The 15,240-nt window shown below is 41.2% G+C and overlaps 3 protein-coding genes across 3 annotated transcripts in view; all 3 read left to right on the forward strand.

The window, feature by feature from the left end:
- The first annotated feature begins 5,994 nt into the window (after positions 1–5,994).
- On the forward strand, positions 5,995–8,286 carry LOC118427756 (protein NKG7-like). Its single transcript, XM_035837680.1, has 3 exons — positions 5,995–6,571; positions 7,017–7,172; positions 7,694–8,286. Exons 1-3 carry the CDS (start codon positions 6,406–6,408, stop codon positions 7,924–7,926), a joined length of 555 nt encoding a protein of 184 aa, XP_035693573.1. The 5' UTR covers positions 5,995–6,405; the 3' UTR covers positions 7,927–8,286.
- Positions 8,287–8,418: 132 nt separating this feature from the next.
- On the forward strand, positions 8,419–10,031 carry LOC118428213. Its single transcript, XM_035838222.1, has 3 exons — positions 8,419–8,565; positions 8,938–9,093; positions 9,577–10,031. The coding sequence occupies exons 1-3, from the start codon at positions 8,529–8,531 to the stop codon at positions 9,801–9,803; spliced, it is 420 nt and encodes a 139-aa protein (XP_035694115.1). The 5' UTR covers positions 8,419–8,528; the 3' UTR covers positions 9,804–10,031.
- An 82-nt stretch (positions 10,032–10,113) lies between these two features.
- Positions 10,114–15,240, forward strand: part of LOC118426865 — a 15,921-nt gene continuing 10,794 nt past the window's right edge. Inside the window, exons 1-3 of the mRNA XM_035836430.1 lie at positions 10,114–10,544; positions 11,300–11,461; positions 12,070–12,258. Of these exons, the coding sequence (XP_035692323.1) occupies positions 10,358–10,544; positions 11,300–11,461; positions 12,070–12,258 (538 nt within the window). The 5' untranslated portion in view covers positions 10,114–10,357. The remainder of the gene's footprint in view (positions 10,545–11,299; positions 11,462–12,069; positions 12,259–15,240) is intronic.

Here is a 15,240-nt window from a genome sequence, read left to right on the forward strand (position 1 = left end):
CATTTCAAGGATTGAGATAAGGATCTTGATAAGGATCAGAGGACTAGTCAAGAGCTTTGTAAGCACTTTATTTTGTGTACGGATATAAAGTTTAAAATTGTAACATAATACGACAATGACTTATAACGACTAACGGATTGAGTATTTCAGAGACGATGATGGTGATGGCTGTGTCGACGAAGACGTCGCCGAGGTCACCCATGACATTAACGAATGTGAGCTGGGACTGGCTGAGTGTGATACAAACGCTACCTGCGTCAACACCAACGAGTCCTACAAGTGTGGATGTCAGCCTGGCTTCACTGGTGATGGTCACGTTTGTTGGAGTAAGTACACTTCCTTGAATTGTGATATATCTATATCCACCAATATCTATCTATCTACCCACGCATTATAGAAAAGGTGGGACCCTTCCTCTTCCACTGTCTCAGGCAAATAAGTTTAACCCAACAAGTTACAGTTCAGAGGTAGCTTTTAGACTAGAGTAGACACATTCTATACTGTTCTACAATATTTGTTTGTTTGCCCACTTTCATGTTACCTGCAATTAGCCTTCGGGCAAGAATTTGAAAAAAAAAAATTATTGATATATAGAGAGAGGGATAGGGTTAGAGATATACAAAGAGATAGATAGATTAGATATGGATATACTAATATAATTGCACTACAGGAGAGGGGCTTTTAAAATGGAATGAAATCATTTTACATTATTAAGAAGAAAAGATGAAGCACACAATTAACGATATTTCACATGACAATGAGGACTCCGAACCTTTGTGTTTATTTGAAGCAATCAGCGGTGACTGCAGGTCGACTCCGTGCACTGTTGAACACCAGGAGTGTATGGAGAATGGACAAACCTACTCCTGTCAGTGTTCCTCTGGCTACTACCACGCTGTTGTGGGGACAAAGGACCACTGCATAGGTAAGGAACTTTTTGGTAAATTAAATCGGAAGGAAAATGCTATCAAGACAACTCGGACCATTACTAGCCGCCTGTATTTAAACAATCTCTCGCTGGCTGGCTGCTAGGGCGGCGGAAATTGTAGGACCGGCCACTAGGAGCGCGATTTCAGTCAGGCTATGACCATTGCCAACTTGCACTATTGCAAATCTGGTCAACTCGGCCCATCGCCCTGGTCAACTCGGTCCAACCAAATGTAAGACTGCAGTATCCACCCACCAAACGGACGTTAATATTTATGTATTTCTAACGTATATGGTGGCTACTTTTATTGAAATTCTAATAGGTTTATTGCTTTCATATCTGTAACATGTCCTCTAGAATCGCTGAGATATGTCGCTGAAATGACTGTCCTCCAAATTGGTGACACAAAGCAGAACTTCAGAGCAGAATTAGATGACATGGAGTCAGCGGATTTCAAAGAGACCGCGGCAACTGTTGAGAATGCGGTAAGAATATATTTTTACGCAAAATCGGATTGATAGATTGTACACGTGTGAAGGAAGATCCTAGTTCATGACTTGTGCTTTGCTGCGAAGCGGCTTGTGACTTGTTGCGAAGTGACGTTGGCGAACTGACATTGTGGCGAAACGACATTTTACCAGTTCATGCAATATTCTATTGCTATTTGTACAATTGTCGGTCAGACCCAATGCCAGATTGGGTTTATCGTCTCATAATCCAATTCTCAAAATGTTCCTTTGAAACAAGAAGTGTTTATTATAATTTTTTTGGCAATACAGTTGGATGAACATTTTGAGGCCAGCAGCCTTCGTGGACGGTACAAGGGAGCGAAGATCATGTCCTTCCGGGAAGGAAGCGTCATCATCCGGTTTGACATATACCTGTCCCAGGGCCCCGCCTCCGCCAGCATGGTCACAGAGGCGTTCAACGAGAATCTACAACATGGAAACACTTTCGGGTCGTCACAAGTTACAATCGTACCATCGGCTGTGAACATTTATGATGTCGGTATGTAAAAAGAATTTAAAGCGTTTTGTCAAACATTAGGGTGATGAAAGGTTCAAACAAACTATCCGATCGTTTTACTAGTGATGCGTGTGGTAGTAGAGAGAGAGAGAGAGAGAGAGAGAGAGAGAGAGAGAGAGAGAGAGAGAGAGAGAGAGAGGGAGAGAGAGAGAGAGAGAGAGAGAGAGAGAGAGAGAGAGAGAGAGAGAGAACTAGTTTAATTACATAACAACTACACACAAACAACAACACACACAAAGTACAGGATGATAGTCCAAAGACTAAATTGCCTCATACCATATGCAATATAAGAAGGCGCCCAAAAAGTCTATTGTACTCTTCTGTGCATTATTGCACCCTAGACCTATGTAATTTAGATATAGCGTAATACGTAAAAATATGACTTTGAAAACAGCAAAATACACAAAACGTAAGAAAATTCATTCTTTATCTCTAAAATTCGTTGAGTAATCTTTAGAACCCCGCAGTGCCGCACCGATGCCCCAAGTGCAGTGAGATGCCACTTTTAGCTTGTAAATCTAATCATTGCAAAACTCCTTGTCTCCACAGCTGAAGAGGAACCCCTGCCGCCATGGTACAACGAGCCCCTGCACGTGACTCTTGTTTGCGCCGGATGTGCTACTGCTCTCACTGCCCTCATAGTGATATCCATCTGTTGCTGTGGCAACAATCACAACAAACACAAAATAATGGTTGATGATGATTCTCACACCGAACTTCAGCTGACTGAAAGGGCACATCGTCATAAGGGTAACCAAAATGCTGCTTTCCTCGACGAGACATGAAATCACGGAAATACAATGATGATGCGAAGTAAATGGACAGACAACAGGAACATCTTTTAAAATTCTGCTGGGTTATATCGGATATCAGTTGCTTTTATCTCCATGAAAAATGGAGATACTGTTTATGGTCTGAATTAAGTTTTTGCTTTAAGCTCGAGATCCTTTGGATGGATTGGGATGGTATTCAGCAGGCGGGGTAGGTGGGGTAATATGGACGGTGAAGGTCGGTGTTGAGCGCCTGTTGATTGGCCTTGGTACTGCAGTACTGTAGGAAAAAGTTTAAATATCTTTGGCGCTGTGGGCTTTATGTTTTGGTGGCAAATACCTGTTGACATAAAAGTTAAGTGTTGTAAATTTGGGCCCCCTAGCTGTTTGGCCCTGCAGGGTGACTTTTGTGGTTTTAGTTTGTGTTTCCGGACAGATATCTTAAGAACCTCTGCATGGATTGCGATTATATTTGGTACGGGGGTAGACGTTGTGAGCCTTTGTGCTTTAGTGTGCCTTAGCAGGTTGTTGCAGATTTGATGTTTTTTTAAAAATATCTACACCCCTTTTTTATATGGAGTGATGTGGTCTGGAAATGGAGCCCTGGCAGACAGCCCATCAACCAGCTGGGGGTAATTAGTATTCTTTCAGTGCCCTGTAGTGGAGTATAATTAGGTCAGTTCAAGTTTCTTTGTCAGCTGTGAAATCAGTGTGCTGCACAACATGGTGTAAGGCTTTAGTGTAGGTTTTATCCTTCATTATGCATATCTTGGCTCGTCTCAAGCACACATATATCCACTTAAACTGCCACTTACCAAATATCATATCCATAGTCTGACTAAGAGAAACAACAAGAGTGTTATTCACCTGCTCCGAACTCCGCTCAAGTTGTTTTGTCAGGGCGGGGGGAGGGTGTGTGCAAGACTATCTTAAAGTCGTCTCAAGCACATTGATCCCCTTGATATGCCCTTATCAAATATCTTATTTACTTCCGTTGTAAACGGTACAGTGTTGCTGAGTGTCAACCACTTATTAGACAAATTCAAACGCCAACTCCACTCGACTTATTTTAATCACATACATTCCCTTGAGGGTATAATGATAAGCACACAAATTAAAGCTGTTCACATTTCTTTCCAATTGCTCTAAAGAATTTGCTACTTTCTGTTCGATAGATAAACTCAACTACATTCTGGGAGGCGATATCCCTTACTGTACATGTGTGCAAGCAGGCAAATATATCCGGCTTATACCGTAGAACCAATAGTGTAAATGACATGCTAGACCCTATATGTTGACTTGTTCCTACCTATAGATATCCATACATGTCTGTTAAGTTGTTCTGTACATGTAAGTAGTTGTTGTCATGTAGACCTTATGAAAGTCGCTGTACTTTTGTCGTGTCAATAAAGATTTCTATGCTACAGATCAGATAGCTCATTTACCTCCATTGCATAGAACTCGTCTGAAGCTCAGACATCCCTTCAATATGCTATCGATTTAAGGCTATAGCAAGTAAATTTTATGGATGACATCGTCTGCAGACTGCAAAAATAATGAGATAGGGTGAAAAAAACAAGATGGTTAAAAAAAGATGGCTAAATTTTCCAAATATACGCAATATACAAGAAGAATGGAAGCGACGAAACATGGTATCACAGCCTACAAGGCATTCATTCCTGTATTCAAGACGTCAACTAGTGTAGTAAAGGTGACACTAGTGTGGTAGACAGGTATCACCAATATGGCAGCTACACTCATGGCTTCCATATTGGTGCCACAACTATATAATACTAAATATCATACTATTTTCACTTCTATAACTACAGTCATGGCTACCTGGCTAGTGTCACTTCTACAAGTACAATCATTAGTCTAAGACACAACATATTTGCCCATTTTGGTACTTTATCGTCATGTTGACCATCTCCGAAGAAACAAATTCTTGTTTTTTTTCTTCTGAAATCAGGCGAAAATTAATGGCGCGCGCTGATGTCATCCATAAAATTTACTTGCTGTGGCCTAATGACAAATAACTACTAGTACTAGTATAATATGAATAGAATTGATAACAAAAGTCCAATTATTCAATGTGTAACTACCTCATGCTTTCAGCTTAGTAGGCTAGACAATCCAAGCTACAAACCATCTGCCTGATACTTCTTAAAAAATTTCTTTTAATTGATGCCATAAAAAATAAGTACTTGAACTGTGCAAAATGTTAGTCCAGATATCCGAATCGTTGCTGAGATATCGCCAGTGTTGCACCTCGGCATCTAATATAGAGTAGGCCCCATACAAGACCTATCTAAAGCTAAGGGCACAACCCGCCGTACGTGCTAACACGTGCTGTCTACGTGCCGAAACGTGGGCAATCTTTTGAGATCCGTAAGTGGTAAGTACCGCCTCGGTACGAACTCTTAGGGAATCCGACGGATTTTGGAGCACGCAGACACGCCGTAGAACTTTACCTGCAAGCAAAACTTTGTGTGCCATCGGGCTGCGGATTCGCCCCCCGTACGTACCAGTACGGGCGACGCGCCTGCCCTGTACAGCCTGAACGTTTTCAGAAATACGTGGTGGACGTGCCTCCTAAAAATACGTGCGGACAAATTGCACGTACGGTGGGTTGTGTCCTTAGCTTTACGCAACGAACGACGCACGCAACCGCTCCTGGCCATGCGTGGCTTGCAGAGCACATACTTACACCTTGCGCAACCGTGCGAGTGACGTGCGTTGAGACGTACTCTCTCCCTGCTCTTGCCATGCCTTCCCCATGGCTACCATTGCGGTTTTGGAAAACGTTTGATACTTACACTTAGAAATTCTAGCTGTTGAGAGTTCAGTCTGTCTGTAGGGATGTTATACCTGTCCCTGGTGCTGAACGCCATCCAACACTTCGCAATTGCGACCTCTAGCGTTTCGGATGCAAAGTGCAGCTTAACGTACTCGCGCTGCATAATTTCTGCACATGGTTTCATCATTTACGGCGATGCAGTTGGTGTTATGGGTTGAACTTGACACATTTTGGGACAAACACGAGGAAGGGTGTTTCCGGGTCAGAATTAGGGGACGGATACAGTGCGAGACATTGTCGAGTGAAAAGGCCAACGACGGACGATGGTACTCTCCAAGCAGAGATTGGTGGGGAAAATCGTGATCTTTTCCTTATATGTCGTATTTTTTCGACCAGCCTCTCACCAATAGCATAGCGACTAACTTTGCGGCTCCGCTTGGGAGCAGAGCTTGGTGGGAGGCTGGTAAAAAAAAATACGGCATATGAGGAAAAGGTCACGATTTTCCCCACCAACCTCCGCTTGTAGGACGATGGCAGTTTGAAAAAGAAATAATACAATCATTTTCTTTTATATCTACATGAGACAAAATGACCAAGGTCAGGTAACGTGTGTACTGCCCAACAACATTGCTGGATTTCAAGTTCCTCTAAGCTTCGATTGTGCAAAGCATTTTCTTTTGGCGTTGTTTAAAGTTGAGGAGGAAGGAAAAGGGGAAGAAGAAGATGACGAAATTGGCCAAACACATTATGTTAACTTTTGTGAAGGTAAACTTTAAAAATAAACATTCCCACATCTCACTTCGGAGTGACTTGCGTTCCTTGTCGGTCACTGATTTTCTGAAGCGTTATTGATTTTATCGAGACACTGACAAAAACTGTGAAACATGACTCCTCTTCCTGATCGCGGCATCATTAGCTCTCTTATCGGGATAGTGATGTACGTGGTGGGGATAGCGACACCCGCCTGGCTCAAGGCTGGACAAGAAGGGTTTGCGATAGAAGTGGGACTGTGGCAGGCCTGCGTTACACATGCAGGAGCAAGGACTTGCGGTACTTCCCATCTAATTTTAACGCTAGGTTCACATTTCCAAAAAGGGGCCCGGGCGGCAATTTATAGAAGTGAAAAAAATATAGAGTACGTCAAGACAATATTCACAAGTATGCTCATAACGTTTCTGCTACGTTTTATGTGTTCTCCTGCCTTATGTACTATATGGTAGCTTGGGTCTACAACAAGAGTTGGGACTGTGACAGGTCTGCACAACATACATATCTAGTGTAAGAACAACTTGCGAATTTTACCAAGGTAAGCCAGGATGTCACATCGATCGAGTCAATGTTCGACGTTATTTTGTATGTAGGACTCGAGCTTAAATCAGCTCCAAAGAACGAGTCAAAGGTAAAACAATGGTATCATTTATATTTATCGCAATATACCTACTATATTTTGTTTGAAAATTTTCGTCCACAAAAACTTGTTCTCTGAATTCTGTAGGTATTAGCCAGGGGTCCGGTGTCGTCCATGCCACACGTACTTTTGCTGTGATCGGACTGCTAATGCTCATCGCTGGTGTTGCTCTGGCCTACTACGCCGCGTACAAGAACCCCAACAAAGACAAGAGGAAATATGGTGCCCTGATCATTGCTGGAGGTATGTTCTTATTATTACCTCCACAAAATGTGTCATAGGGGTTATGTTTTAGGCAGTGTATGTCTTTCTGTATGTTTGTTGGTCAACAAGATTAGTTTCATATTTGGTGTGTTAGTAGGGTGTGGCAAAAACTGGAAATGATTAGATTTTGGGCCCCCTAGCGGCTTCTCTTAGTACAGCAACGGAACTTCCGGTTTTGGTATCTCGTGTTCTGAACAAGCTATGGTCACGATTTTTAGGTGTTAGATAGCTCTTGTGCTTGGAAAAAGTGACATGAGTATGATCCTCCAGCGGTTAAGCTTGCAATTGCAGGGGCGTTTTTGTAAAAAAAAGAGGATAAATCAAGAAATGAATTACGGATTTTCATGACTTTTACTGCGCAGGTAGCTTAGTTTTTCCAAAATGCTGATGGGTGCTAAGCAGAGAAAGCGGCAAGTAACATTCTTAAAGTCTTCTCACTTGGCCATTGTACCGATAAACTTTTCCTTCAGTAGGATTTATGACACCTATTTTATCAACAGGGGTCTGTGGGATAATTGCTGTCGCCATCTTTGGTGCGTCAATGCGGAATGGCAGCGGGACGGAGCTGCCGATTCCTTTCGGCTACTCCTTCTACCTGACCTGGGTGCAGGCGTTCCTAACGGTCTTTGGAGGAACCGACATCATCGATATCAAAGCCGGGCGTAGGGACACAGAGGATGACCAACCGCTGCACCGTGAGGAAGTTATTGCAATGAGAGAGTCTATTATTTAATCATTATATCTATTTATTGAGAAGAAGAAAGGGGAAGAAACAAAGTGGAAGAAATTGACCTAAAACATGTACTATTACTTAACCCCTGTGAAGATAAACTTAAAAAATAAAAGCCCACATATCTCGTGTTTCAAATCTCATTTCCGGGCACTATTATAAATGATGTTTACATGCACTGTCAATCATGAATTAATGAAACGACCAACTAGATTGCTGGATTTCAAGTTCCTCTAAGCTTTCCTTGTGAAAAGAATTTTCTGTACTTACTTCTGTATTGTACCCGTTGTAATTCAAATAAAGTTGAGTTAAAGTTGAACATAAAACAGGAACTCCTACATCTCGTGTTCACTTCTCATTTCTGAGTGACTTGCGTTCCTTGTCGGTTACTGATTTTCTGAATCGTTGCTGGTTTTATCGAGACGCTGACAAAACCTAGCTGTGAAACATGACTCCTCTTCTTATGGGCGGCATCAGAAGCTCTCTAGTCGGGGTGATGATGTACGTACGTGGTGGGGATAGGGACACCCGCCTGGTTCAGGCATAGATTTAGTAGCTTGCCTGTACAACAGGAGTGGGGACTGTGGCAGATCTGCACAGCATACATGCCTAGTGAAAGAACGACTTGCGAAATTTACCGAGGTAAGACAGGGAATGGACAAGCAATGTGGTGGCTTTTACGTTTATGAAGGTTAGACACCCAGGTAAACAATATTCAAATACAATCCAATCTCTACAACTGGGTAAACAACGGATATTACTTCCGGACGTTTCGAGTGACATCCAGACGCTGAAGAGGAAAAGTGAGTGACACTGAAAAGGAGCGTTTTATCCAGTTGTAGAGATTGAATTGTATTTGTGGTTTTTATTCAGTATATATATATATATATATAGACATATGAAAACCAATGGCATCACTTTGTGACTCACCCTCCTACATTTGTGTGTATCGCAATGCCTTATCTTTTGTTTGAAAATTTTAGTGCACACAAACATGTTTCCTAAATTCTATAGATATTAGTCAGGGGTCCGGTGTCTTCCATGCCACCCGTGCCTTTGCCGTGATCGGATCGCTGCTGCTCATCGCTGGTGTAGCTCTGGCCTGCTTCGCCGTGTGCAGGAACTCCAACAAAGACAAGAGGAAATATGGTGCCCTGATCATTGCTGGAGGTATGTTCTTATCATTTCCTCCATAAATTGTGTCATAGATGTTATATTTTAGGCTGTGTATGTCTTTCTGCGTGTCTGTTGGTCAACAAGATTAGTTTCATATTTACTGTGTGACAAAAACTGATATTGATTCGATTTTGGGGCCCCTAACGGCTTCTCTTAGTACAGCAACGGAACTTCTGGTTTTGGTATCTCGTGTTCTGAACAAGCTATGGTCACGATTCTTGTGCTTGGAAAAAAGTGTCATGAATTTGAATCTCCAGCATTTAAGCTTGCAATTGCAGGGACGTTTTTGTAAAAATCAGAAGAAGGTAACTCAAGAAAGTATTTACGGATTTTCATGACTTTTGCTGCCCAGGTAGCTTAGTTCTTTCCCAAATGCTGAAGGGTGCTGAGCAGAGATTTGACCATCGCACCGATAAACTTTTCCTTCGGGTGTAGGATCTAAGAATTGTTAGTTCATTACATCTATTTTATCAACAGGGGCCTGTGGGGTAATTGCTGTCGCCATCTTTGGGGTGAGAATGTGGATTGCCATCGGGGCGGTCGTGTGGGTCCCTTACGGCTACTCCTTCCACCTGACCTGGGTGCAGGCGTTGGTAACGTTCGGTGGAGGAGCCGCCATCATCAAAGCTGGGTGCAGGAACGCAGAGAATGAGCAACCAATGCATCGTGAAGAAGTTATTGCCATGAGAGAGTCTATTATTTAATCATTATAATTATTTATTGAGAAGAAGGAAGAGGAAGAAACAGAGAGGAAGAAAGTGACCTAAAACATGAACAATACCTGAACCCCTGTGAAGGCAAACTTAAAAAAGAAAAGCCCGCATATCTCGTGTTTCACATCTCATTTCCGTTCTCTAAATGATGTATACATGCACTGTCAATCATATATATGCATAAATTAACAACCAATTAGCTATAGCTTGCTGGATTTGAAGTTCCTCTAAGCAAGGAGGTTAAAGAAAGAGAGGCCTGTGATTCTTTAACCTCCTTGCTCTAAGCTTTGCTTGCGAACAGAATTTTGTTTTATCACTGTTTGAAGTAGAAGAGGAAGGAGAAGAGACTGGCATAAAACAGTGTATTTACTTCAAAATCTGTATTGTACCTGTTGCAATTCAAATAAAGTTAAACTTAAACTTAAAACAGGAACTCCTACATCTCGAGTTTCACATCTCATTCCCGAGTGACTTGCGTTTCTTGTCGGTCACTGATGTTCTGAAGCGTTGCTTGTTTATCGAGACACTGTCAAAACTTGTGAAACATGACTCCTCTTAACGACGTTTTTGTTGGCGGCATCAGTAGCACTCTTGTCGGGTTGGTGATGTACGTGGTGGGGATAGCGACACCCGCCTGGGTCATTGATAGTAGATTGGGTCTACGACAAGAGTGGGGACTGTGGCAGAGATGTACAACAAACATCGCGGACAGAACCTGCGAAGGTTACGGAGGTAAGCCAGGGAATGGACGATCAAAGTCACATCGATCGAGTCATATTTTTTTGCTCTGTGACCGAAGGGTAACCTCAGGCGACAGAGTATTAGTTTTGTCAATGTAACGCGCGTGGGCATCTGTATCTGTATGTTCCCGTTGTCGTATTCGTATGTGGTTTGGCAGGTCCTCTGCACTGAGTTGGATGATGATGCATGTTGGGTCTTTTTCGCGGTAGCTGTTTTTATAACCAATGTAATAATTTCAGAAATTGCTCCTACAAAATGTACGTCTTTCGGTATATTGGTTCAGTTCTGCGTTATCTAGGCCTTGCGGTGATTGGACACTGTCAAGCAGATGTTGCTTGATTTGCATGTTTTGTGCACGTCGTGTTGTCAGCTGTTCACAGCCGTCACTGTTGCGGCTGTTTATATGATGGTGTGTGTCTCAGGTATGCATTGTGAAGCTGTTTGGCTATTTTCATTTGGTGTCGTTCTTTTGAGAGGCTGATTTTGCTGTTTATGCGTACAGGATTTTGTTTACATTTGGCAGTAATAGGTACCTTAGCTTTTAAGTACGTTTTGGTATAACCGAGAATTAATCAGCTCGAAAGAACGAGTCAAAAGTAAAACAATGCCAATGGGTTTTTATTCAGTATAGACATATGAACCAATGGCATTATTTTGTGACTCACCCTCCTACATTTGTATCTATCGCACTACCTCATCTTTTGTTTGAAAATTTTAATCCCCCCATTTTTTTCGCAATTCTGTAGATATCAGTGATCTGACCGTTGCTCTCCATTTCACCCGTGCCTTTGCTGTGATCGGACCACTTCTGCTTATCGCTGGTGTTAACGTTGCTCTGGTCTTCTACGCCGAACACAAGAACTCCAACAAAGTCCAGAGGAAATATGGTGCCCTGATCATTGCTGGAGGTATGTTCTTATTATTATTCTGCTTCCAAAAAAGAAGTCAAACCCAACCTGTTTAGAAATAGCCAACACTAGTATTTGATTAGAATATTATTTATGACTGTCCATTGTCACTATGTGTATACCATGTACATGTACTTGCAATTAGCCCTCGGGCACGAACTTGCAAATAAACTTCCAATCAATTATTACCTCCACAAAATGTGTCATAGGGGTTATATTTTAGGCAGTGTTTGTCTTTCTGTATGTCTGTTGGTCAACAAGAGTAGTTTTATATTTGGCGTGTGACAAAAACTTGACATGATTAGATTTTTGGGCACCAAGTGGCTTCTGTTGGTACACCAACGGAACTTCCGGTTTTGGTATCTCTTGTTTTGAACAAGCTATAGTCACGATTTTGGGGTGTTAGAGAGCTATTGTGCTTGGAAAAAGCAGGAAGGTTATATAACCTCCTTGCCCTTGGTAAAAGTGACTCACGTTTGGGCAACCCAGAGGTTAGTTCAGGAGTTGCAGGGGAGTTTTCTCATTTGAACATCGCACCGATAAAATTTTCCTTCAGTTGTAGGATCTATGAATTGTTAACTAACTCATTACATTGATTTTATCAACAGGGGCATGTGGGGTAATTGCTACCGCCATCTTTGGGGTGGAATTGCGGAATGCCATCGGGGTGAAACTGTCGATTCCTTTCGGCTACTCCTTCCACTTGACCTTGGTGCAGGGGTTGTTAACGGTAGGGGGAGGAGCCGTCATCATCGCTGACGGTCGCAGGGATGCAGAGGATCAGCAACCCGTGCAACGTGAAAAAGTCATTGCAATGAGAGAGTCTATCATTTAATCATTATAATGAATGAATGAATGAAGACCTTTATTGCACAGTGTTTTGCCCAACCGAGCTAAGTACAGATCACAACAAAGCAAAACATATATACATATAAAAGTATCACAAATCTTGTCTAATACAGAAGTTCGGCTTCTTCTCGCTTCTTGGTAATGGTGAAAATGTAGGACTGCATGGTTTTAGCTATGGTTGGTTTGTCAAAACGCATGAGGAATATAAACTTGTCAGTGCTACTCATGTGTCTAGAATGATGGAATCTACTTTCTATGTAATTGAATAGAGTATTTCTATCATTGACATACATATCACAATCAACAGTGAAGTGCACTTCATCTTCTACCATGTATAAAGTACAAAATTATAGATGAATAATTATTTTGACATTTTCTTTGTAGAACCTTTAAACAAGATAAGTTTCGTTTTATAGACGTGAACAGTTAGTTTCCAATTATCACAATATGTCTCTAGAGTATTGATGCATTGTTGAAATCCCCGAAATCAAAGCAAGATCATCTGCCCAAGAAAAACGAATGATTTTGAGATTAAAGTAGCTGTATCACACATTATTTGTCAGGATCAAAACATCGCGGCATGTCAATGACAAATAGGTTAAATAACAACGGACTAAGGTTACAACCTTGTCTTACACCACGTGTTGAAACAAAGGAATCTGATAAACCTTTCTCTAACCTTACGTATAGATTTCTATTCATTAAAGAAGTTTACATCGATGCCATAATGTGGCAACTCATCACGCCAAATATTGTCAAATGCTTTTTAAGTCCACATAACCAAACAATTTACCTTTCTTTTTTTGTGTATATTTTTTTTTTTCAAAAAGAGATTTTAGACATTGTTGTCGAACTGTGTGTGTCGGCTAGCAAATTGTTGATTTCTACAAGTTTTGTAGCCTAGTATTCAGAAGAATTCTTAAAAATTTAGACAAACGATTCCTCTGTAATTGTCAACGTTGGATTTGTCACCCGATTTAAAGTTGGAAGTTAGAATACTTGTGTTCCAATGAGGCAAAAATTTACCCCCATTGATGATAGAATTGAAAAGAGTAACCAATGACAAAGGAAACTGCTTTGAATTTGATCCGTATTGTAGCATGTATTGTTTGAAATAGAATCCATGAATCAACTTATTCTGAAACTGCAGGGACGTTTCCACTTTGAATATGGTTCTGGAAATAGATTTCGTTCTTAAAATGCTATTTTTCATATATCTTTGCCCAATAAAATAACGTTCTTACTATTTCTAGGACAAAATAACCAAGGTGCAGTGACCTATATACTGACAAACTAACTTACTAGATTTCCAACTTTATCCAATCTTTGGTTGTCAAAAAAATTTTGTTTTATGATTGTTTGAAGTAGAAGAAGAAAGAGGAAGAAGAAGAAGAAAAAGAGGAAGAAATCGACTTAAAACAATATCTTAACCACTATGAAGGTAAACAGCAAGAAGAAAAGCCCACATATCTCGTGTTTCACATCTCATTTACGGGCACTAAATGATGTTTACATGCGCTGTCAAGCTGCCAATCATGAATTAATGAAACAACCAACTAGCTTGCTGGATTTCAAGTTCCTCTAAGCTTTGCTTGTGAAAAGAATTTTGTTATAATATCATTGTTTGAAGCAGAAGAGGAAGGAGAGGCTGGCATGAAACAGTTTATTTACTTCCGCATTGTACAAGTTGCAATTCAAACAAGATATAGATCGATTACAATACTCCGTCGACGGAGATTACCCTTCAGTCACAGAGTAACAAAGTTAAAGTTAAACATAAAACAGGAACTCCTACATCTCGTATTTCACTTCCGTATTTCTTATTCCCAAGTGACTTGCGTTCCTTGTCGGTCACCGATTTTCTGAAGCGTAAGATTAAAACAAAAACAAAACTGTGAAACACGACCCCTTTTCTTGTAGGAGGCATCAAGTAATTTCCTTGTCGGGGTGGTGTTTATGATACTCCTTCAACTTCACCTGGATACAGGCGTTCCTAACGGTAGGGGGAGGAGCCACCATCATCGCTGACGGGCTCATGGGAACAAAGGATGAGCACGCTGTGCTCCATAAGGATGAAGCTATTGCAATGAGGGAGATACTTTAAAGGATCACAATTTTTTACACGGATACGCTACAATATTGTAGTAAAGAATTGCTTGCAACTGTTTGTGTTGTTAAGTTTTCAAGTGTGACCAGATTTTACAACGGCTTTTTGTACTATGTAGATGTGGGCGCAATTCAGCCATCAGCTGCAATGCCAATGCCGTACATGTTGCAATAAAACTTGTCAACTCTGTCTCAAAAGTAGAAAAGCTCCATACGTGCGCTGTGAGCAGCTTAAGTGTTGCAGTTTGGAGGACAGCTAACGGCAGATGTGGTTATGTCTGTCCTTGGTGCTGAATGCCGTCCAACACCGACCTCTAGCGATTCATATCCAAAGTGCAGGACAGCGTTCGTCAGCTTATGAGATGATGTTTTGCAAAACAAATGGCTTTTGGTTTATCTCTGAATGCCAGTGTGGGGTACATCCTTGATAGTAATTGAACACGCTACGGAGCAACAATTTTAGTAAATTCTTAGTCAGATTTTCCCCAGTGATTATTTTTGTCACAAGAGTTTCTTGTTTCGTTCCTGTATCTGGTTGCATAAGACAGTCTACAATAAAGGTGACAAATGAAGGTTACTTAATGGTGAATATCACGATATATTATGAGTTTGTTTGTTTAAACCATTATTTATTCATGAAAGCTCAAATCGGCCTGCAAATGGTTTGGAGTAAATGCTACAATGGCTTTCTGAATGATATTGCAATGTTAGTTGAATACTATTTTGTGTAATTTTTATTGTTCTTATGTATATGTCACAGGGGAGATTGTAATCCAGGGGGATTCGGAATCCTCCTAGGGGAGGTTCGGAGTTTTTTTTAGGAT

This window comes from Branchiostoma floridae, chromosome 12 (genome assembly GCF_000003815.2).
Source record: "Branchiostoma floridae strain S238N-H82 chromosome 12, Bfl_VNyyK, whole genome shotgun sequence".
Lineage (NCBI taxonomy): Eukaryota > Metazoa > Chordata > Leptocardii > Amphioxiformes > Branchiostomatidae > Branchiostoma > Branchiostoma floridae.